The sequence below is a fragment of the Miniopterus natalensis genome, chromosome 7 (genome assembly GCF_054644295.1).
Source record: "Miniopterus natalensis isolate mMinNat1 chromosome 7, mMinNat1.hap1, whole genome shotgun sequence".
Classification (NCBI taxonomy): domain Eukaryota; kingdom Metazoa; phylum Chordata; class Mammalia; order Chiroptera; family Miniopteridae; genus Miniopterus; species Miniopterus natalensis.
The window spans coordinates 3,058,903-3,082,879 of NC_142087.1; the positions used below are offsets into that span (position 1 = coordinate 3,058,903).

The following is a 23,977-nucleotide window of genomic DNA, read 5'->3' on the forward strand; positions in this document are numbered from 1 at the left end:
ATCAAACCTGAGACCCTTCGGTGCTGGGTCTGTGCTCTAACCACTGAGCCATACCAACCAGGACATATCTAGGACATTTTATAGAAACACCATAGACTTAAAAAGCCAATTACTAATTACGGACCTGTTTTTGTAAAACCCAGGCAAAATAAAGATACACCTGTTTTACTTAAACCAAAAACAAACTAGCTTTTATTTACTAAGGATTAATCTTTGATGACATGAACTTGAAAAACATTTGCGTTTCAATATTTCTGAGAATTTTAGCCAGTTCTTACAAGTGTTTGCTTTAAAATTTTTTTAAAAAATATATTTTTATTGATTTCAGAGAGAGGAAAGGAGAGAGACAGAAATGTCAATGATGAGAGTGTCATTGGGGATTGAGCCCGCAACCCGGGCATGTGCCCTGACCAGGAATGGAACCCTGATCGCCTGGATCCTAGGTTGACGCTCAACCGCTGAGCCACACCTGGCCGGGCTGCTTTTAAATTTTAACAATACCTTTTGGAGGTAGAAAAATGTCTCACATTTGTAATACACGTACATGCAGACACAGACCTTTTAGCCATGAGAAAAACACTATAAAAGAACAATTGGATTCAAATTTTGCTCTGGAGGCTTTTACACTTCATATCTGTCCTTGACAAGTCAGGTCCCAAATCATCTTCCCTCTTAAAATAAGCCTTTGTTTGTTTGTTTGTTTTCCACACAAAGCATTAGTAATTTATTTCCCTTCTAGCCCCAGGCTCAGTACATAGATGGCTTCTCTTCACCCTTTGGGTTGACAATTTTCTCCAGGTTGCTGCTGATGATATGATAAAACTTAGCATAGAAGGCCCTCAGGTCCAGCACCATGGCCCTGAACTCCCTATAGGCTGCCTCATCTCACTCGTGCACTAGAGCCCTGTAATCCATTACGTGGGTCTCCTTAGAGGCCTTGGCCACAGCATCCCTGCGCTCTGAGAAGTACTTGGAAATGGTTGTCTGGAAGGCTTCTACTTTGGTCTTGACCTCATTTACCCTCTCCAGTACCTTCTGGATTGCCACCCCAAAGTCATTTCCATCCTCAATCTTGGGGATCAGATGCTGGATTCATGAGGTCACCAGGATACATTTTTCTTTGAGAGTCCAGACTTCTGGCCTAACCAGGGCAAGCAGGGCCAGGAGCTTCTCATTCCCGGGGAGAAAGCCGCATTTAGGGACTTCTTTCTTCTGTTTGTTTCCATCTCATCATTGGGTGGAGGGTCTGGAACAGGGATGTCCAGTGGGGCTCGGAGAGAAGTCAGGTCAGCAACGTTGAGGGCGTCCTCTTGCAAGAGCTGATTCGGGTGTATGCTTTTCTGTGGCAAGAATCTGTAGAGGAATTCCTCAGCCTCCTGGAAAAGATTTTGCCTGAAGCCATCCACCTGTTTGCTGGCTTCCCCGCTCAGGCGCACCCCACAAGGTTTGGCCATGCTGCTCCAGTTGCAGTATCTCGGGTTCCCCGGCTCGCCTCTCAACCAGCCGTTTTTAATACTTAAAAGAATTGGGCTGGCACCTAAACGACATGATAGGTTCATCTATTTACCTAAATCATCTTCAAAGGTTTGAGAGACCAATTAAAAATGTTTTCCATTCATTATGCCTATTTTATAGTTTTTCTAATTGTGTGCACAAAAAATGTAGAAGTATCAAAGATTCTCATTTCAGCCATCTTGGCATTAATGAAAGGCTAACAGTCATGGGGCTTGTTGGCTTCAGAGGCATAATTTCCCGTGTTAATTTTGAGATCTGTAGAGTCTGAACAAACTTCCAGGAAAAACCAGCCATCTCAGGTGAGCCAAATGCAATGGATATTCCTATATGACTGCTTATGTGCTAGAGGAAATGTGCTTAGGCAGTCCCACAAAGATTCTTAGTCACCTAAGGATACCCAAGCAAGGGACAGTTAAGAGCTTACCAGGTGCTGGAACGGTCATGCTTTCTAAGGCATGGGCCTCTCAGGGTGCACCCGTTCCAAAGTGCCCTGACCTCCCCAAAGTGCGCTTGGCTTTGGGACTGAGATCAGCTGTTCCACCACACTGGACAACTGGGCGCCCACCTCTGCCGCTCTGGGTTTAGGGATCTGAAAAACTCATCACTCCATTGGCTACTCAAGAACAGCTCAGAAAAAAGTCATGGCCCTGCTACTTAAAGCAAGGAGGCCCAGAATTCCAAAGGAAACACACCCAGTTCACTAGATGCGAAGTAGGAAGCGGGTAGGGCACAATGGGCCCCTGCTGGTACCTAGCATTGTGTCTGGGTCCACAGGGTGGTTGTGGGTGGGCTTCATAATCCTACCGTGCTATGCCAAGTAAATTGGCATAACGTTCAAACTTGTAGAGAATTAAAGTTTATTGTAAAGAATTATTCTAATTATTTACTGATTTTAGAGGAAGGGAGAGAAACATCGGTTGGTTGGTCCACTTATTTACACATTCATTGGCTGATCCTTATCTGCCCTGCCCGAGGATTGAACCCACACCTTGGAGTTTATTATTTGAGCCAAACTGATGACATATGCTTGGTAGCAAGATCTCAAATGCACCTGAATTCCACCGATTTTTGTTATGCGTAGCAAAGCTACACTGCTTATATCTTTAAGCTATTTGCATATTTTTGCTTATCTAGTAAAACAGTTTTAAAAAATGTTAATTTGGCCTGTGCATTCTTGCTTTGATACTGAAAACAACTGAGTTCAGATGACGTGGCTCAGCGGTTGAGCATCGACCTATGATGGAGGAGATCTGGTTCAATTCCTGGTCAAGACACGTGCCCTGGTTGTGGGTTCAATCCCCAGCAGGGGGCGTGCTGGAGGCAGTTGATCAATGACTCATCGATGTTTCTATCCCTCGCCTCTCTGAAATCAATAAAGATATATTTAAAAATAAATATGTAGACTATAGTTGTAGATACGTAATATTTGTCGGTGAAATTACTATTGTTTTTCCCCCCCAACATATGGTTATTTGCTAACAGATGTTAAAATAACGAAGTAATAACAAAAATAGCCTGTTTTAATTATAAGCAAATCTTAGTTAAAAGCGTTTTAAAGTTTATAGGGGGTTAATTTTCACATGACATACGGACCGGAAATTTTGTCCACTAAATCCGAAGTCTGTTAAATTGAGATCCGCAAAACCGAGGGTTTATTGTATACTTCAGTCATGGAGAACAATTAGTGAAAGGAGCCTACATCCTTTAAAAGGCAAGCCAAGGGTAGAAGACCCCGGGAATTAAAGTATGTAACTTCTAAACTTGGCCAAGTAATGTCACTTTCTTCAAGGTCTATTGGTACTGTTGTAAGTGGGTCTCCAAAATCCTTCTGGTTTTAGCATCAGAGCCTTGCTCATTTTTGAGGCTGTATAGCATCATGCAAACAATGTGGGGCTGTGGTGTCAGGCCTCATTGGACTCTCAGCTCAGAGTCAGTTCTTGGCATAGGTTTGGAACTGAGCAAGTAGCTTTAAGCTCTAGTTTCCTCATCTGTTAAATTTAAAAAAAAAAAAGGCCCATTTTGCAGGATGATTATGGATTGCATGAGACGTTGGTAAAGGGCCTAGCACTTAGTAGAATATTAAATGGTAGCTATTATTTTTATTCAGACTTCCACCAGACTCTGTGTGTGCCCCCTGAGAGGAATACCTCTCATGTATGACAAATCTGAAACCGGCCCCAGTCGGTTGTGACAATTCAGACCATTTACTGGGATGAGAACGAGAATATGTCTGTTCTCCAGGGGGCGCGTGGAATTTGTATCTAGAGTAGCAACTACAACCCCACGCATGCTTAATTCAAACACATTGGCCGTAGCGCCGCCCGCCGCCGCTGTACCAACAGCTACCACGTGAAACTTCGCAGTTATCGCGAGAGTAAACCCAGCCGCCCGAGGGCTGAGTCCGAGAAGTGCTCGTCAGTCCCGGTACGCAAGCGCAGTTTTGCCAAAGCCCCTATCCTTGCTACGCACGCGTTGGTGTGACGTCCAGACGCCAAGGAAGGCCGCCTACCGGATCGAGCCTGCATTTCTTTCCTTTTGCCTAGCGGATTCTCAGCTTCGCTTCCGGTCCTGTATTTCCGGTTCTTCCGGGTGTGTTTTTTTTTTTTCTTCCGACAGAAAAGTTGGTGGTGCGGTCAGTTAGAAACTTCAGTTCCCGTCGGGGTTGGCCTCGAGTTCTCTTTTCACGCGGTCCGAGGGCAGCCCCTCACTTGCACGATGGTGAGTAGGGGGGGAGTCGGGTGGGGGAGGGGGAGGGGGCGGGGGCGAGCTCGCGGGCCGTGAGGGCTCCCAGCCCCATCTGGGGCCCCGGTCGTAGGCGCTCAGCCGGGATCGCTGCGGGCCTCGGGCTCCTAGGCTGTAACTTGCGAGTCCTCTTCTTGCCTCTCTTCAGCTGTCAGAAGTTGGAGGAAACTGGAGCCTCGAGAGCCACCGTCTTCCAGTGGTGTTTTAATCTCGACGAAGCGCTTTACGTTATCGAGAGGGAAAACTAAGGAACAGAGAGGCACACGTTTGTCCCCAAGTCTCACAGCATTTGTGACCATATGTTCCTAGATTATTTGATTTATTCCCCCCCCCCCGAAAGATATAAACTTCCCGAGGGTAGGGTCTTTTCATCATTGCTGCTTTGATGTCCAGCACTGTGCCTGACACGTTGAGGGTGCTCAGTAACGTATGAATGAATGTCATAGTGTCATTGCATGAGGATGTGATCTCTAGTCCGGCGTGGTTAGTTGGCTTCTGCATTCAAGAAGCGCTCACGACTAGTAAATATGAGAGTGCTTATAGTGCTGGTACAAAAATGATGCTCATATGTGTTGGTTACAATAATATTTTCATTAAGTGAGGTCCCCATAGGAGCACTCCATGCCATAGTAAGGTTATAGTATAGAATAATTACAACAGGAGGTCATATTGGAAGCCCTTGTAGACTGATAAGCACAAGAACCTAGGGAGAGAAACCAGCTGGCTAGAAGCAGCCCTTTCTGTAGGAGCATATACCCCAAATTTACTGTTTCATGCTGCCCTGCAGCTCTTCAATTCTGAACTCTAGCAGGCATTGGGAATCTCCTCTGGCCTAGATATTTCTGGCTACAGGAATTGTTGGGTATTTTATATAACTGTCACCATCACACGTTCATATTTTTGGATTCATCACCCTGGGTACATGCCCTTATCACTGATCACTTACCATTGATTCATTGTTTTGGAGGAAGTTCCTATGAGTTCCATGGGAAGAACCATGGCTGAATTCCTAGCACCTAGCATGGAGTTTTAAGCATGGAGTAAGCATTGAGAAACACTAAATTAAATATTTAGGAACTGTAGGCTTTAATGAAATAGCTAAAACACAGCCTCAGCCTTCAGGATGATGACTTCCCTTCGGAGAGCCTCGATTTTATTCCTTAGTAGGTACAGTGTTCATTTATCCACCAAGCTATCTGCCAAGTTTGTTTCATTGTGTCCAATGAAAAGGAGGGTCAGAAAGGAGATTTAAATGAGCTCACTTTTGCTGAATATCTATAAACTGCATAACTGATCTCTTCATGTACTTATCTCAACAAGTCATCACAACATCTTTATGAGATAAGATGTATGATCCCTGTTGTAAAGTAGTCTTAGACCACTTCTCAAGGATGGTAAGTGGAAGAGCCAGGAATAAAATTCAGTTACGTGATTCAGCAAGAACTCTCTACTTATACCCAGAAAACATCCCTGCCTGACACTGTGTTTCAGGGATAAATAAATTGACACTAGCGTGACATTATTTACATAAAACTCACTTTGTAAAAGTCAGTCTTTTCTTCCTCAAATTCAGTTGCCAGGAAACAGACAGTTGTGATGCTGGATAGAAAGTGCCATGGTAGGTATACCCAGACAAAGGGTAGCAGTTTAGCTGGGAAGAAGGGGGTCATGGAAGAACTTTCTGGGATGGTGATGATAAAGGTAACTTTTGAAGGATGAATAGGAGTTAGCTAGATCCAAGGGGTTGGGGAGCAGAGGAATAAAGACTTTAGGTAAAGGGAGCAGCATAAGTAAAGTTACAGGATTTGAACGTCTTAATATATTTTTTGATTTTGAGAGTGTTTATTAAAGCTGGGGACAGTGAAACAAGGAAGGGCTTAAGATAGAAGAAGCAACAGGGGAGAGCCTAGGGGGCTACTTTGGCTCTCTAGAAATGTTATAGGAAATAAATGAGCCTAGGCTGCTTTGGCTCCCTGGGAAGTCACAGAAAAGAGGCATTGGAGACAGGTTCAGGGGGTTATCCTGGGATGAAATGCTGCTGCTACCCATTGCTCCCCTGGTTCCAATTCGTGGGGAACCTTAGAGTTTAGGAGATGCACGCCTGAGAGGGAAGAAAGGTGTGGGCCTGCTCCTGAGAGTGCTCTATTAGTATTTTGTTTTTGTTACTGTATTTATGTTAGTCCAAGCATTCTGCTTGTGATTGTGCCTTAAAAGTAAATGGGGGAAAAAGTGTATTTTAAAAATGGGTATTTTTCTTCCCTTCTCTCTCCTTTTAGGCCCGAAATGCAGAAAAGGCCATGTAAGTATCAACTCAATTTTGTCTATAAATTTTATGTAACTCAGTTACTACCACGGAGCTCTTTTTGTGTTTGGTCCTTTTGGTGTATGAGCCTTTGATATATGTTTCCTTCTCTACATGTTTTAAAATAGTATTCCCGTATTTTCCCATTTGTTTTCCTCATTAGTGTTTTCTGACAGCTCCCAGAACTTTTACTGGATGAACATTCATTCACCTGGGGGTGGCACAGGGGCTGTGAGAGTGACAGCTGGGGCATCCCAAGATATTAGTCTTTAACATCTGGATGTGTTGCTCACCACAGTGGTCTGATAAGTAGAGTTTCCCACAGTTCTTGCATGGACTGAAAATAAAATAGTTGCTTGAGTGTTCAGGAACACACATGGCCTTATAAATTCTGCTCTTCAGAACATGGAAACTCATAACTTCTCTCTGGTTTCTTAATCACAACATACACACACATGCACACGCACACAAGAATGATGTTAAATATGGTCATGAGCAGATTTAAACTATCCAGGAACTTGGGGGATAAGAAGTCTGTGAGCTGTGAACAGCATCTAATGGAGTCTTCTCTCTTTCTGGTAGGACGGCCTTAGCAAGATTTCGCCAAGCTCAACTGGAAGAGGGAAAAGTGAAGGTTGGTGTAAATCTTCCTCATGAATTGTAAAGTATGAACACATGTGGTAAAATTCCCTCCTGAGCAGACTTCAAACTCCAGATCTTCCTATTTCTTGTCTGTACTTGCTGACACAATTATGAGTCTATACACTTGAATTCCAGGTACATCTTTCTGTAGCTAGGGCAGTGTGATGACCCGGCTGTTTGTTCTTCTGTCTCTTGTATGATGATAATTGGGTTCTGATTTTATCCCAGCTCTGTCTAATATTGAATAATAGGAAGGGAGAGTGCTGTGGGGAATAGCTCTAACCTGAAACCAGTAAATGATCTCAAACTCACAGAAACTTATCCAGGTTAGGGATAAAACATACCATTCTTTGAATTTTATTTTTTTTTGGTATTAGTTTCAGGTATACAGCTTAGTGGTTAGACAGTCATACACTTTACAAAGTGTTTCCCCTAATCTTTCTAGTTTCACCTCGCACCATGCACAGTTATTACAATAGTATTGACTATATTCCCTATGCTGTACTTGACACCCCCATGACTGTTTTGTAACTGCCAATTTGTACTTCTTAATCCCTTTATCTTTTTCACCCAGTCCTCCAACCCACCCTCTCCCTTCTGGCAATCATCAGTCTATTCTCTGTCTACGAATCTCTTTCTGTTTTGTTTGTTTGTTTTTATTGTTCTTTAGATTCTATATGGAATTAATATGGTATTTGTCTTTCTCTGACTGACTTTTTTTTTAAATCCTCACTCAAGGATATTTTTTCCATTGCTTTTTAGAGAGAGAGCGAGAGAGAGAAAGAGAAAGATTGATGTGAGAGAGACACATTGATTGATTGCCTCCTGCAGGCGCCGCAACTAGGGCTGGGGGTTGAGCCTGCAACCAAGGTACGTGCCCTTGGCCAGATCGAACCCGGGACCGTTCAGTCCATGGGCTGACACTCTAACCACTGAGCCAAACCAGCTAGGGCTCTGACTGACTTATTTTACTTCTCATAATACCCTCTAGTTCCATCCATGCTATCACAAAGGGTAAGATTTCATCCATTTTTTAAAAATACATTTTTTTAATTGATTTTAGAAAGAGAGGAAGTGAGAGGAGAGAAAGAGAGAGAAACATCATTTGTCAGCCTCCCGCATGCGTCCCAACTGGGGATTGAACCTGCAACCTGGGCATGTGCACTGACCAGAAATCAAACTGGCAACCTTTCTGTGCACCAGAGGATGCTTGACCGATTGAGCCAGACCGGCCAGGGCCATTCTTTTTTATGTTGGAGTAATATTCTATTTTATATATGGACCACAACTTTTTTATTTACTTGTCTATTGATGGGCACTTGGGTTGATCCCGTATCTTGGCTATTGTAAGTAATGCTGCAGTGAACATAGGGGTGCATATAGTCTTTTGAATTAGTGTTTTGGATTCTTCAAATATATACCCAGAATTAGAATTGCTGGGTCATAAGGCAGTTCCATTTTTAATTTTTTGAGGACCCTTCATACTGTTTTTCATAGTGGCTGCACCAGTCTAATCTGCATTCCCACCAGTAGTGCCCGGGGGATCCCTTTTCTCCACATTCTCTGCAACACTTGTTTGTTGATTTATTGATGATAAATCAGTAAGTCCACTGACAGGTGTGGGGTGATATCTCGTTGTGGTTTTAATTTTCATTTCTCTGATGATTAGTGATATTGAGCATCTTTTCATGTTTTTTGGCCATCTGTATATATATGTGTGTTCTCACGTGTATTCACAAACACCTATGTTCTAAATGCTGATGGCCATCATTTCTTAAGGTAATATAAATATGTCAAGAAATGGATATAACCTATTTTACTTAGCCACTTCTCTATTCTTAGACTTCTAAGTTGTTTCCATTGTATTAAATACAATGCAATGAATGTTTTTGCTTATATAGTTGTTTCCTAAGTAGAGACTGTAGAGTGAGGTTTAAGGCCTGATGAAGATCTGGAATTTAAACTTCAGATGTGTTTAAACCATTAGACATTTTAGATTTCAGGCCTGAATCAGTTGAATGATGCATGAAGCTTGTAACTTCACATAATATAGTGGCAACATGTATAATTTGCTTCTTTTTAGGAACGAAGGCCCTTCCTTGCCTCGGAATGCACTGAGTTGCCCAAAGCTGAGAAGTGGAGACGACAGGTACATTCTGGGTGAATGTAATCTTAGTAGAAATAAGAAGTCTCTGTTTGCTTCTTATTATCTAAATGACTCTTAAACCAGAATTCTAAGTTTTTAATTACTAATTTTTACTTATATTTTCCTGTGCTTTCTATTTTTTTTAAAAGGATGTTTTATTTTTATTTATTTTTTTATTTCTTCATTGATTTCAGAGAGGAAGGGAGAGAGAGAGAGAAACATCAGTGATGAGAGAGTCCTCATTGATTGGCTGCCTCCTGCATGCCCCAGACAGGGAGTGAGCCCCCAGACCTGCATGTGCCCTGAACGGGAATCGAATCGCTATCCTGGATTCTAGGTCGATACTCAACTGCCTTACTGGGCTTTCTTGTGCTTTTAGACATATTCAAAAGTCATAAGAATTTACTGGCTTTTTTTCCCCCCACAGATCATTGGAGAGATCTCTAAAAAAGTGGCTCAAATTCAGAATGGTAAGCTAGTCTGTCTACTTAAAGTACTTGATTTTAAAATCCACAGTTAGACTTGGGGACTTCAACACTCTTCTTTTTATTGATGTTTTGTTTTTTTAAATATACCTTTATTGATTTCAGAGAGAGGGAGGGAGAGGGAGAGAGAGAGAGAAATATCAGTGATGAGAGAGAGTCATTGATCGGCTGCCTCCTGCATGCCCCAGACTGGGGATCAAGCCTGCAACCCTGCATGTGCCCTTACTCGGAATCGAACCATGATCTCCTGGATCCTAGTCGATGCTCAACCACTGAGCCATGCTGGCCGAGCTTATTGATTGATTGCAAAGAGAGGATGAGAAATACCAATTTGTTGTTCCACTTATTTATGCATTCATTGGTTGATTCTTATATGTGCCCTAACTGGGGATAGAACCCATGACCTTGGTGTTTTGGGATGGCACTCTAACCAACTGAGCTATTCAGCCAGGGCAACATTCTTCTCTCAGTAATCAATAGAACAAGTAGAAACTCAGTAAGGACATAGAAGAACTGAACAATATTATCAATAATTTGACCTAGTTGACATTTATAGAACACTCCACCTAATAATACTTCACCTAGCATAAAAGAATATACTTTTTTAAAAGAATAGATGGAACATTTACCAAAATAAAGTATATTCTTGGATATAAATCAAATGTTAGCAAATTTAAAATAATTGAAATCATGCAAGTATGTTCTCTTATTATAATAGAACTAATGTAGAAATCAACAGAAAGATATTGGGAAAATTCCTAAATATTTGGATATTAAACAACATACTTCTAAATAACCCATGTGTCAAAGAGGAAACCGCAAGGAGATTAGAAATTTGGGGGGAAGTACATGGGTATTTATTTTTTAAATAATTAAAAATTTGTTTCAATTATAGTTGACATACAATATTAGTTGGAATATTATTGAGTATATTCTCTATAGTCAACTTTACATCCTCATAACTTTTTATAACTGCCAATTTGTACTACTTAACCCCTTCCCCCACTTTGCCTAGGCCCCCAAACCCCTTTCCCTCTGGCAACCATCAGTCTGTTCTGTGTATCTGTGAGTTTGTTTGTTTGTTTTTTATTTTGTTTCTTTTATCCCACATATAAATGAAGTTATATGGTATTTGTTTTTCTCTGTATGACTTATTTGACTTAGCATAATACCCTTTAGGTCCATCCCTATTTTGGCAAATGACAAGATTTTATTCTTGTTATGGCTAAGTAGTATTCCATTGTGTATATGTACTACATCTCTATCCATTTGTATACCAGTGGATACTTAGGTTGCTTTCCTATTTCAGCTATAATAAATAACACTGCAGTGAACACAAGGATGCAAATATCTTTTCAAATTAGTGTTTTGGATTTCTTTGGCTATATTCCCAGAAGTGGAATTGCTGGGTCATATGGTAGTTCTGTTTTTAATTTTGGGGGGGACCTCCATAATATTTTCCATGGTGCCTGTACCAACTTACAGTCCCAACAATAGTGCGCCAGAGTTCCCTTTTCTCCACCTGTTTGCCGACACTTGTTTGATTTATGATAACCATTGTGACAAGTGTGAGGTAATATCTCATTGTGTTTTTTTTGTTTTTTTAAACAAGACCCATACATATGCTGTCTATAGGGCACCCACTTTATTTATTTAAAAAACTTTTTTTTAATCCTCACCTGAGGATATTTTTTTCATTGATATTTTAGAGAGAGTGGAAGAGAGGGAGGGGGAGGAGAGAGAGAGAAACATGGATGTGAGAGAGACACATTGGTTGGTTGCCTCCCGCATGCATCCCAAACGAGGTCCGGGTATTGAGCCTGCAACTGTGCCCTTGACCGGAATCGAACCCGAAACCCTTCGGTATGTGGTCCGGCACTTACCACTGATCCCAGCTGGCCAGGGCCAGGAAGTTTTTTATTTCTTTGATCTCATTGGTAACCTATTCATTGTTTAATAACATGCTGTTTAGCTTCCATATGTTTGAATATTTTTGAGTGTTTTTATTGTAGTTGATACCTTGTTTCATAGCATTGTGATCTGAGAAAATGCTTGATATGATTTCAGTCTTCTTAAACTTGTAAAGACTTATTTTGTGTTCTAACATGTGATCTGTCTTTGAGAATGTTCCATGTGTACTTGAGAAGAATGTATATTCTGCAGCTTTGGGATGAAATGTTCTGTAAATATCAGTTAAATCCATCTGATCTACTGTTTCGTTTAAGGTTGCTGTTTTCTTGTTGATTTTTTTCTCTGGAAGATCTATCCAGTGATGTCAGTACGGTGTTAAGTCCCTTACTATGACTGTATTGCTGTGGCATTTATTTTTATGGGTATGACATTGAGTGGTGTTTTGAAGAAATGATAGGAATGTTGTTGTTTTTTCTAGCTGGTTTAGGTGAATTCCGAATTCGTGACCTGAATGATGAAATTAACAAACTACTAAGAGAGAAAGGACACTGGGAGGTCCGGATAAAGGAGCTGGGTGGTCCTGATTATGGAGTAAGTAAGCAGCAGCCCCAGTGGCTGTTGGGGGTGAGCTCGTGAGCTTTGGGGAAGACTGGGTATGTCCTGTCTAGGAGCCTGCAGCTCCCAGCTCATGCCTGCCAGAGGGCAGGCACTTAAGACATGAAAGAAGGTTTGAAAAAGTGCCTATTCCGTGAGGACAGGAAACCTTTGAAAAGGATAGGTCGGACAATGTTTAAAGACTCCACAGCACAGGTCTCAGATCGGATAAGGCACCTGCATTTACCAGTCACATGTTGCTTGATCTCTCTGGGTCTCGTTTAAAATGACCATGGCCCTCACACATCCTTCTCTGAACTCCTTGGGAATTGGGGCAACCATTATTGGATTTTTCCCTGAGTGGGCCTTGGAACATTCCATTCTTTCCTTTCTTTGGACTCTTATAAATGCAATACTCTGGAACAGTGGCTATCAAGCTTTTAGGACCATGACCCATTGTAAACACACACACATTTTATATTACAACCCAGTAAACAGAAAACTGTGCTAAAAAATACTTAGTATGTGTTGATGCACTTCAGTATTTTCTATTCTGTTTTATTTTGATTTTTAAAAAATTGATGACTGCGACCCACTTAATTGATTTCATGACCTGCTGCTGGGTCTCAACTTTGAGAAATACTGCCACATAGCTTGCATCATTTATCTATTTGTGACAAACTTCTGCCTCAGGTCATTTGAACTAGTAGTATCTAATCAGTGGGCTGTAATGTTGTTATGTAAGAAATAAATGGCAGTTTTTCTATATGATGGTCTTTTTATCTTTGTGAAGGTCTAACACAACCATAATTCTCACTTTAGTACCTGGCATAAAAATGAAGCATTTATTCTTCACATTGCAAAAGGAAAGGCACTCACATTTCTTGAGCATCTGTTGTGTTCTAGGCAATGCACTAAGAACTTTCTCATTCAGCCTCTTTAGCAGTTCTGTGATGGTGATTTTGTTCCCTGTAAGACTGCATTAAAGTAATGCAGAAATTTATTAACCCTCTCAGAAAAGCAACTTCAGAAGCATTAGAAAATTAATATATAAGATATTCTAAATATTCACCACCAAAAATCAGTATTAATATTTTTATGGATTTCCTTTCAGACCTTTTTAATGCTTAAGAGCTTTATTTTTATTTTCTGTGTATAAAAGTAATACAGAGTTTCAGTTTTATAAGATGAAGAGTTATGATGATGGTGGTGATGGTTACATGACATTATGAATGTATTTAATACCATTTTTATGTATACATAAGAATGGTTAGAGTGGTAAACTTTTTTTTTTATCCCCACCCAAGGATATGTTTTCCTGATTTTAGAGAGAGGGCAAGGGAGAGAGAGAGAAGGAGAGAAGGTGGGATAAGCACTGGAGGAGGGGGAGAAAGAGAGAGAGAGAAACATTGGTATATGAGAGAAACGTCAATTGGTTGCTTCCCATATGTGCCCCTACCAGGAATCGAACTGGCAGCCTTTCGGTGCACAGGACGATGCTCCAACCATCTGAGCCACACTGGCTAGGGCAGTGGTAAATTTTATAATATGTTTATTTTTCCACCCTCTCCCTCCCTCCCACTCTCTCTAAAAAAACCAATGGAAAAAATATCCTTGGGTAAGGATTAACAACAACAAAAAAGAACCATCATTAAGGTATAGAATATATTCCATCCATGAATTTGCTATAATTTACTTAACTTTTTAAGTATTTAGGTTGATTTTTTAGGGATAAAAAAAGTACCTAAATATTTTTCTGTGTGCACAAATACTTTCCATGTTAGATATTATTATCTTGAAATATATTTGCAAAGATGGAAATAGTGGGTTAAGGATCAGATCCATTTTCTCTTTTTCCTTCCTTCCCATTAAGAAAGTTGGCCCTAAAATGCTGGATCATGAAGGAAAAGAAGTCCCGGGAAATCGAGGTTACAAATACTTCGGAGCAGCAAAAGATTTGCCTGGTGTTAGAGAGCTATTTGAAAAAGAACGTAAGTAATTTAACGTTTGGGTAGGTTTTGGCCTAAAATTATTTTTTTTAAACATTACAAATAGACTTTTATTTGTCACCATTAAAGGTCTGAATTTTAAACAGATTCTTGGACTGGGAGCTCATATCCACCAGCTCATTTAACTTTTAGTACCTGTGTTATCCCCAGTAGCTTTTCCAGAACTGCTTCCTTCACTGTGAAGCTACATGAGCTCTCCCAATTCAAACTTGGGCTTCTTCAGCATTTTTACTTCTCTAACAAAGATATTGTGGAGTAGATAAATAGATTGGCAAGACTTTTCTATGTCTTTTCCAATGCGATCTGGAGTCAATTTATTGACCACTTCTCTCAAGTCATTTGTCTGTACCTCTTGATTTCCATCATTTTCCAGGTTTAGCAGACTGTTGATGCTGAGCCTAAGAAGTCTTCCAAACCTGATTGCTCTGTTTATTTCTTACATTGAACATAACTGGTGCTTTCACATCATACCAGTCTTTCTTAGAAAACAGATCAACCACTTTCTTCTTGGCTCCCTTTTTGCCACTTTTTGTAAGGTGCTTGTTCTTGCTGACTATTATGGTGCTGCTCAGAGAACCAAAAAACTAGCCTTGAATTTATTGCTAATCATCATAACAGTAGACATGCTATATGCTGGGTGCTTCTCCTATATTATTTCTTTGCTGTACAACAACCCTGCCGTGTCAGAATTATCGTTCCCAGATTTTAAACAAGAAAGCTGAAGGATGAGGAGTTGAAGTCACAGGCCTAGAATACACAATCGGGGCTGAAAAGTACCTAGAAATTACTGATGCCAAATTCCACATTCTTTGTACATACCAGTTAGTCTGAATGAGGAGTTCCTCTATTTGAAATTTCCTAAAATTATTGGGGCAGGCTTTTAATTGAATTGGGTTCATATTTCACTTACCTATTACTTAAAAAAACTAACTGGCCAACAAGTAAAACCTTGGGCCTGACCACAGTAGGTAAAGATAGAAAAAAGTTGAGCTGCTCTTTGTCAATCCAAGCCAGGCACCCTTACTTCTCCTGTCCTTTCCTCTATGGCCCTGGAAAACTTCAGCCAAACCTTGGCTTTCCAAAATGGAAACCACTGGTCTGGAGTTTTCCTGTACAGGCATACTTTGGAGATATTGCAGGTTCAGTACCAGGCCACAGCAATAAATCGAATACCTCAATAAAGTGAGTCGTGAATATTTGGGTTTCCCAGTGCATATGAAAGTTGTTTACACTATACTGTAGTCTGTTAAGTGTGTAATAATACCATTATGCTAAAAAGCAATGTATATACCTTAATTTAAAAATATTTTATTGCTAAAAAAATGTTAACTGTCATCTGCCCCTTCAGGGAGCCATCATCTTTTTGCTGATAGAGGGTCTTGCCTTGATGTTAATGGCTGATGACTCATCAGGTTGGTAGTTGCTAAAGACTGAGATGGCTGTGGCAATTTCTTTTTTTTTTTTAACTATATCTTTATTGATTTCAGAGAGAGGAAAGGAGAGGGAGAGAGAGAGATAGAAACATCAATGATGAGAGAGTCATTGATCGAGCCCACAACCCGGGTATGTGCCCTGACCGGGAATCCAACCCCGATCGCCTGGATCCTAGGTCGATGCTCAACCGCTGAGCCACACCCAGCCAGGTGTTGTGGCAATTTCTTAAAATAAGACAACAGTGAACTTTGCCCCATTGATTCACTCTTCTTTTCATGAATGATTTCTTTGTAGCACACACGGCTGTTTGATGGCATTTTACCCTCAGGAGAACTTCTTTCAAAATTGGAGTCAGTCCTCTCAAACCCTGCTTCAGCTTTATCAACTAAATTTATGTTATTCTAAATCTTTTGTTGTCATTTCAACACTCTTCACAGCATCTTTACCAGGAGTATGTTCCATCTCAAGAAACCACTTTCCTTGCTGATCCGTAAGAAGCAACTCCTCATCCACTCAAGTTTTATCACGAGATTGCAGAATTCAGTCACATCTTCAGACTCCACTTGTAATTCTAGTTGTCTCACTGTTTCTACTACATTTACAGTTACTTACTCGACTGGAGTTTTGGACCCCTCAAAGTCATACATGATTGGAATCAACTTCTTCTAACCTCCCATTAATGTTGATATTTTGACCTCTTCTTATGAATCATGAATTTTCTTAATGAAATCTAGAATTATGAATCCTTTTCAGAAGATTTTTAATTTATTTGCCCCAATCCGTTAGAGGAATACACTATCTGTGGCAGCTATAGCCTTATAAAATATATTTCGTAATAAGACTTGAAAGATGAAATTACTCCTTGATCCATGTGCTGCAGAGTGGATGTTGTGTTAGTAGGCATGAAACAACATTAATCTTAAACCTCTCCATCAGAGCTCTTGGGTGACCAGGTGCATTGTCAATTAGCAGTAATATTTTGAAAAAAATCTTCTCTTCTGAGCAGTAGGTCTCAACAGTGGGCTTAAAATATTCAGCAAATCATGTTGTAAAGAGATGTGCTGTCATCCAGTCTTTGTTCCATTTATAGAGGAGAGGTAGAATAGAGTTAGCATAAATCTTAAGGGCTCTAGGATTTTCAGAATAATAAATGAGCACTGGCTTCAACTTAAATTTATCAGCTGTATTAGCCCTTAACATGAGAGTCAGCCTGTCCTTTGACATTTTGAAGCCAGGCATTGACTTCTCTCTAGCTATGAAAGTCCTAGATGTCATCTTCCAATATAAGGCTGTTTCATCTACACTGAAAATCTGTTGTTAGTGTAGCCACCTTCATGAATTATTTTAGCGAGATCTTCTGGGCAACTTGTTGCAGCTTCTACATCAGTACTTACTTGCTGCATCACCTTGCACTTTTATGTTATGGAAATGGCTTCTTTCCTTAAACTTCATGAACCAACCTCTACTGGCTTCAAACTTTTCTTCTGCAGCTTGCTCACCTCTCAGCCTTCATAAAATTGAAGAGAGTTAGGACCTTGCTCTGGATTAGGCTTTATCTTAAGGGAGTGTTGCAGCTGATCTGATCTTCTGTCCAGACCACTCAAACTTTCTCCACATCAGCAATAAGGCTGTTTTGCTTGCTTGTCATTCATGCATTCACTTTTAACTTCCTTCATGAACTTTGCCTTTGCAGTCACAACTTGGCTGACTGGCGCAAGAGGCTGAGCTTTTGACCTACCTTGGCTTTTGATGTGCCTTCCTCATTAAGCTTAATAATTTCTAGCTTTTGATTTCAAGTGAGAGACAGGAAACTTCCTTTCACTTGAAACACTTAGAGGCCATTGTAGGGTTATTAATTGGCCTAATTTCAATATTGTGTCTCAGGGAACAGGGAGGCCCAAAGAGAAGGAGAGAGTCAGGGAATGGCAGTCGGTCACAACACTCATTTACCTGTTAATTCCACCCTCTTTTTGTTTTTTTTTTTTAATGTTTTTATTGATTTTAGAGAGAGGAAGGGTGAGAGAGAGAAACATTGAATGTGCATCAACTTATGTTTCACTTACTGATGCATTCATTGGTTGAGTCTTGTATGTGCCCTGACTGGGAATTGAACCCACAACCTTGGTGTATCGGGATGACAGTCTAACCAACTGAGTTACCCAGCCAGGGTGTCATTTCTATTTTGATTTTCAAGAATTACTTAAATATTCTGAATAGTGGTCCTTAGTCTGAAAGTATTTTCTTCAGGACTTTCTCATTTATCTGTTTTGTTTGTTTATAGTTTCTTTTGTGTTATCTATATATTTATGTTTTCTCCTCATGTTTTCCCTCCCCCATTAAATGTTATGGCATTTCCTTGTGAACAGTATTTTCAGAGCTGGAGGCTATCCCATCCAAACACATTCTGCAATTAATAATTCTAGGATATTCTGCGTTTTCATTGTTATATAAATAATGCTGCGATTGCACATCTCTGTCCATAAATTTTTGCCAGCTCTTGTTTTGTTTTTAAATTAGGATAGATTCTTTTTAAAAGGACTAATTGGGTCAAAGGTTTCAACACTGATGGATAGTCCACTTATATAATCTTATAACTTGTGTAGAGAAGTGTCTGTTTTATATTTCCATGAACACACATACTGTATACCTGTATAACAGTGTGCAGGGAGAAGGCTTGAGTGTGATAATGGTGGAAAGTTCAGCTAAATTGGTGCTCTTTCTTTTAGCTCTTCCTCCTCCAAGAAAGACACGTGCTGAGCTCATGAAGGCAATTGATTTTGAATACTACGGTTACCTAGATGAAGATGATGGTGTTATTGTGCCTTTGGAACAGGAATATGAAAAGAAATGTAGGTCTACAGACATTTCGTTTCATTACATATGGCCTCTGGTTTCTGTTCTCTTTTTGAAACGGGCTTTTTAGATAGTGCTTTATGCCAGAAAGTTTTCTTTGCTGCTAATGGTCTTCAGAGGAAGTGGTCTGCTAAAGACCTAACCCCCAGTAACTATGAGGCAGTTAGCATGGTGTTGGGCCAGAAGGAGAATGTTGGGGAAGCTACAGACTGGCATCAGACCTGGTCCCTGTCCACCAGGATTATTTTCCAGACTAGCCTTTCTTGAAATCATGAAGTAGTGCCCACTTAAGGAGATTTAGATCTGCTTTAAACACGGCTAATGGGTTATCAGTGTAGAGCAAGATGGGTCTCCCTTTCTGAGAGCTTCCTCCATGCCAAGCACTGTGCTGAGCCTTTTGCTAACATCCTTTTGAAGCCTCGTGACAAATCTGTGAAGAATTAGTTGATGCTCCTCCCCATGAGATGCATTGATCTAGGGCTTTAGAAGTTAGAGGCAGGTGGTCAGGAGTTGGAGCTCTTCGCCAGCATGCTGTATGACAGCATCTCTGTTTTCACGTGGGCATGTCAGGAAGCCACCGAGGTCGGTGAACTGGGGAGGATCTGGTGTTCCCTAAAAAGCTGCCTCGTAGTCACCTAAGTCAGAGCTGTTGTGAGACCAGACTGTCCCTCCTGTCTGATTCCCGCCAGGGCAGAACGAGGGGTGTCCCTTTTCTGAGGGAACATCTTGCCTCGCCCTGCTTAGTGTTTAGAGCTTGTTTAGAGACAAAAGTAACACCTGCTGTCTCTTGTCTTCAGTCAGAGCTGAATTAGTGGAAAAGTGGAAAACAGAGAGAGAGGCTCGGCTGGCAAGAGGAGAGAAGGAAGAGGAGGAAGAGGAGGAGGAGATCAACATCTATGCTGTCGCTGAGGAGGAGGTACTGGTGGGCGTGAGGGTCCCCGCGCTCGCTGCCTTCGCCTCTGAGTCGCGAGGGCTGGACCTCTTAGGAAGGGCTTCGGTGCAGGTCAAGCTCAGCCCCTGCTTTTTGCCTCACCTGGGGCCCCCTGGTAGGCGCTACAACGTGATCTGCGGTTGTTGCTGCTTGAAGGTGTTTGGGAGAGGCTGTGCTGTGGACCAAGGCCAGCAGCCCCTGGTGTTGGGCTTTGGACCCTCTGATGGACCCTGTGATGTGAGCTGAGGCCAGCCATCCGTTGTGCCAGGCTTATGGCTACTTCTTTGAAGCTACATTTAGAGCTAAGACTGGCCACTGCTTATGCCAGGCTTGGGGCCACCTGATGGAAGTTACAGTGCAAGTTGTCGGGGCCGGTTACTGCCTGTACTCAGCCTGGGGCTGCTTACCAAGAGGTACAGGGCCTGCTGAGGCCAGCCACTGCTTGTTTGGGGTTTGTACACCTTTCAGAGATTTTAAGAAAGTCTGCTTATGTGGAGCAGCTGCGAGAAGAGGCTCAGGCCTGGTGATTGAGTTGAGTGGGGTGGGGGTCTCAGGGAATCATCAAGGTAGAGAGAACCATGTTAGCCAGGTTAATGGAGATCTCAGATTTGGTGCCCACCAGCTTCTACGGGCTGGATGGGAGGAGGGCTCAAAAAGGAACAATTCCACCTGCCAGCACTTCCGTCCTGGAGAGAACTACCCCGACTCCTGCCCCTCCAATGCTTGTCCTGAAGCTCATCAATTTAGTTCCTCCCCATACGTGTCTTGCACTTCTCCAGCTGCTGCCCCAGTGCTGGAGCCCAGAGTGAATGAGTTTGTGAGTGAGTCCGTTTCTGGGCACCTCAAGAGGAGTGTCTCCAGCAGCCCTCCATCTCACTTGCATTCTCTGCTTGTTTCCATAGCCAGATGTTATGGGGACTCCTCTTCCTGGCACTGGGCTGGGGAGGGGGCCCCTTGTTCCTCAGGAGAGACCTCTGCAGCGGAGATATCCCTCCTGACTCTTAATTGCCACATTGTGGGTATGAGACCCTCCTGTTCAGTGTCTCTTCCCCTCTTACCAGTCTTGACATGGCTTCTGTATAGCTTAGTTATAGGACTTCTGTTCAGCTGCTTTCCAGGTGACTCTCATGACAGTTATTCTGTAATTTAGTTGTAATTTTGATGTGGTTGTGAGGGGAGGAGTCCAACACAGCATTTACGTCATCATTTTGACCAGACTTTAAATTTAATTTTTTAAAAATAGGTAATATACTCACAACGATCGAGAGCGAAACAGTCTGTAGTCAATCAAGATTGTCTTTTACAGCTCTGCCCTCCATCTACCTAGTCCTTGCTGCTGTCACTAGTTTCTATTCTTATTTTCTTTTTTAATGCAAAAGTTAGCATAATATACACAATGTTCTATAGATTTTTGCACTTAATGATGTCTTGGCTGTGTTTCTGTATGAGTATAGAACTTCCTAATTCCTTTTTCCCCCTTTTACACAGCTGCAGAGTAGTGCATTTTATAGCACTACCAACATTTATTTCGTGGTCTCCTACTCACGGACTTTCGGTTATTCTCTGTTTGTAGTCTGATGAGGAAGGCAGCCAGGAGAAAGGAGGGGAAGACGAGCAGCAGAAGTTCATCGCTCATGTTCCTGTGCCATCGCAGCAAGAGGTAGGTGGAGGCTGTGAGCTGCCCTTGCAAGTGTAGCTTCCCAAGTGCCAGGAGCCTTGCCTCTTAAGGAGACTCCGTTGAGTGCTTCACTGGCTTTTCCCCCCTGTCTATCCATTTGGGCAGCTCTGACTCCTGACCACATGGCACTGGTCACTGTGCTCCTAATAGGGTGTGAAATCTAGAGAAGGCAGGATTTTAACTGCTTTAGAGGAAACTGACAAACATTTTATTGTTCACATGCTTCCAGTGGGTCAGGAAGGGACCTTCATGACCACTCTGGGTGTTGAGCTCCTCAGTGGCCTCCTTCACAGGGACTCCCTCCTGGCTGGGTTTTGGCAGGGCATAGAGGGCCTTACTGAGGAGTGTTGCATGAGTCTTTTACTCTTGTTTTCCACAGATCGAGGAGGCACTTGTGCGAAGGAAGAAGATGGAACTCCTTCAGAAGTATGCAAGTGAGACCCTACAGGCCCAGAGCGAAGAGGCCAAAAGACTCATGGGATATTAGGGCTCAGCGAGGGCTGGCTCTCCTTAGGGTCTGGAAATCTGTTGGGAGTTCTTCAGCCCCAGCTGGCCCTTGCATTAACCCACAGGGCTCTGCTGTCCTGGGGCTGCAGACTGGCAGGCCAGTGCTGCAACACTTCCTGCTACTTCTTACCATTCATTCTTTTACCTTTTTTTACCTCATCTGTTGGTCTCAGGGAGGAGTCTGTCCCATTCCTCCCTGGCAGGCTGTCTCCATGCTAACAGATCAACTGTCACCTTTGTACTTTGTACAGATGTTTTGCTACTGTATGAACCCACTTATTTTTATCTTGAGTGTACAAAACAGGCTGTTAACTGGCTGCCTGTGTTTTATTTAGCATTTTACTATCATTTGGTGGGGAGGGTGATAAATTAGTGATCACCATTACAAAAATGTAGTTTTTTTAAAACAACATTATTTGTAACTCCACTTGAAAAATGAAATGTGTCAACCCTGAGCCCACATCCCATGTGTCAGTAGCCAGCCAGAGCTGTACCTTTTGGGCCTAGCACAGTTTTCTGTGGCCCACTCAGCTTGTCTCATTCCCTCCTGCCCGGTGGCAGGAAATTGAGTTTGCTACTTCTGTTTTATGGCCGGTTCTGTGGAGAGCTATTTTCTTTCTTTTTTTTTAAATTAATTAATTTTTTAAATTTATTGGGGTGACATTGGTTAATAGGATCATATAGGTTTCAGGTGTAGATTTCTATGCTATAAGACCTGTATATTGCACTGTGTGCCCACCACTCAAAGTAAAATCTGTCACCATATATTAGGCCTCCGTGAGAGCTATTTTTATTAAAGATTTTTATATGATGGGGAAACCTCCATGTCTGCAGCTTGTTGTTCCCTGGGCTCCCTGTACTGAGCTGACGGTGGTATTAAGCTGAGGTCAGTGGGCAGAGCCAGCCTTACTGTGCCCCCACGTGGCCTGTGTGAAAGTATACCATGGATGCCCAGGAAGCACCAGGTAGATCTAAACCTGCCATCTGAGCTGGGTCTTTTCTTTCCAGGGGGGAGAACTGACAGCAGAGGCTGCAGCCTCTAGGGCAGTGGCAGGGGGCCTCCCCATCCTCAGGGGATCCTGGGAGTCTGAGAGTCAGTGTCAGGACCAGAAGGTTGTCCTAGGGGTCGGGGCCCCAGATCATGCTGTATGTGAACAGGAAGTCCTGCTGGAAAAGCCCTTTACACAGCAGGGGGTTTGGTTCTTCAGGTGAGCGGGGGATGGACTGCTTGCCTGGAAGCAGCACATTGTGGAAATGGCAGGGTCATGTGTGGCTTGGGTGGCAAGTGCTGGGGAGAGTGCAGCTGGGCCATGGATGGTCCTGGGAGCCCTCTTAAAAAAGACTTGAGAGCAGCAGGGAACCATCTGAGCAAGGGGGTGACCTGGTCAGTGTGTGGCCTACAGTCAGGTGTGGAGACTGGAGGCAGGAGCCAGGTCAGGCAGAGGCTGGGCAGAGACTAGGCAGAGGCTGGGTGGAGTGGGAAGTGACCATGTGGAGAAGGTAACGAGGGACTTCAGAGCTGTGAGGATGAGGAGAGGGGACATAACAGTCAGGGGCACCCTGTGTCCTGGCTTCTCTGAAGGAAGTCCTGGTGGCCCCCCATGCCCAGCCAAGCCTCTGAGCAAATGTGTGCAGGGTACAGGGAGGGGTTGAGGTTGGACCTCTGGGAGTGGAGCAGAGTCAGATTCAGCTCTGGGACCCAGCACCTAGCCCTGGTCTGGCCCAAGCTAGGGGGTTGGGAGGGCTCAGGAGCTAATAAGTGGGGGCTTTGAGCAAGTCCTTCTGGGTCCCTGGCCTCAGTTTTCTTGCTTTGAAGTCCAGGACTGCACCTGTGAGTTTGCCCTGGGTTCTGGGCAGTCCTTGGTGTAGGCAGAGAAAAGGAAGGACCCTTGGGACAGCCTGACCCACATCAGAGCCTCTGGGACAGGCAGGTGTGGGGTGCTCAGCTCAGATGAACCCAGTATGGGTTTTTCTTTCAAGGGGCACACATGGGCTTGGGGCTGCCTTGCATTCACTGAGAGTAGGACATTCAGACAATAGTGTTTCTTCTCCCTGGAAAAGGTGGTTGGCAAGTGCCTGTAGTGTGGCCCATCTGGAATTTCCAGGGCCCCGGGCCTTCCTCATTCAGTCAAGGGAACTCAGCAGCCTTCTAAACCACCTGGGACAGAGACAGAGACAGAAGCCGGAGCCCCTGCTCCAGCCCTTCATGAAGTTTACAAAGCCCCTCC

General features: G+C 42.6%; 1 protein-coding gene and 1 pseudogene across 1 annotated transcript; one reads left to right on the forward strand and one right to left on the reverse strand.

The window, feature by feature from the left end:
* Positions 1-652: 652 nt before the first annotated feature.
* Positions 653-1,560, reverse strand: LOC107525226 (proteasome activator complex subunit 2 pseudogene; annotated as a pseudogene).
* A 2,487-nt stretch (positions 1,561-4,047) lies between these two features.
* Positions 4,048-22,568, forward strand: ISY1 (ISY1 spliceosome associated protein). Its single transcript, XM_016197349.2, has 11 exons — positions 4,048-4,233; positions 6,534-6,556; positions 7,142-7,193; positions 9,285-9,350; positions 9,775-9,817; positions 12,222-12,334; positions 14,211-14,328; positions 18,507-18,629; positions 19,431-19,549; positions 21,138-21,224; positions 21,622-22,568. Exons 1-11 carry the CDS (start codon positions 4,231-4,233, stop codon positions 21,727-21,729), a joined length of 855 nt encoding a protein of 284 aa, XP_016052835.1. The 5' UTR covers positions 4,048-4,230; the 3' UTR covers positions 21,730-22,568.
* The last annotated feature ends 1,409 nt before the right edge of the window (positions 22,569-23,977 follow it).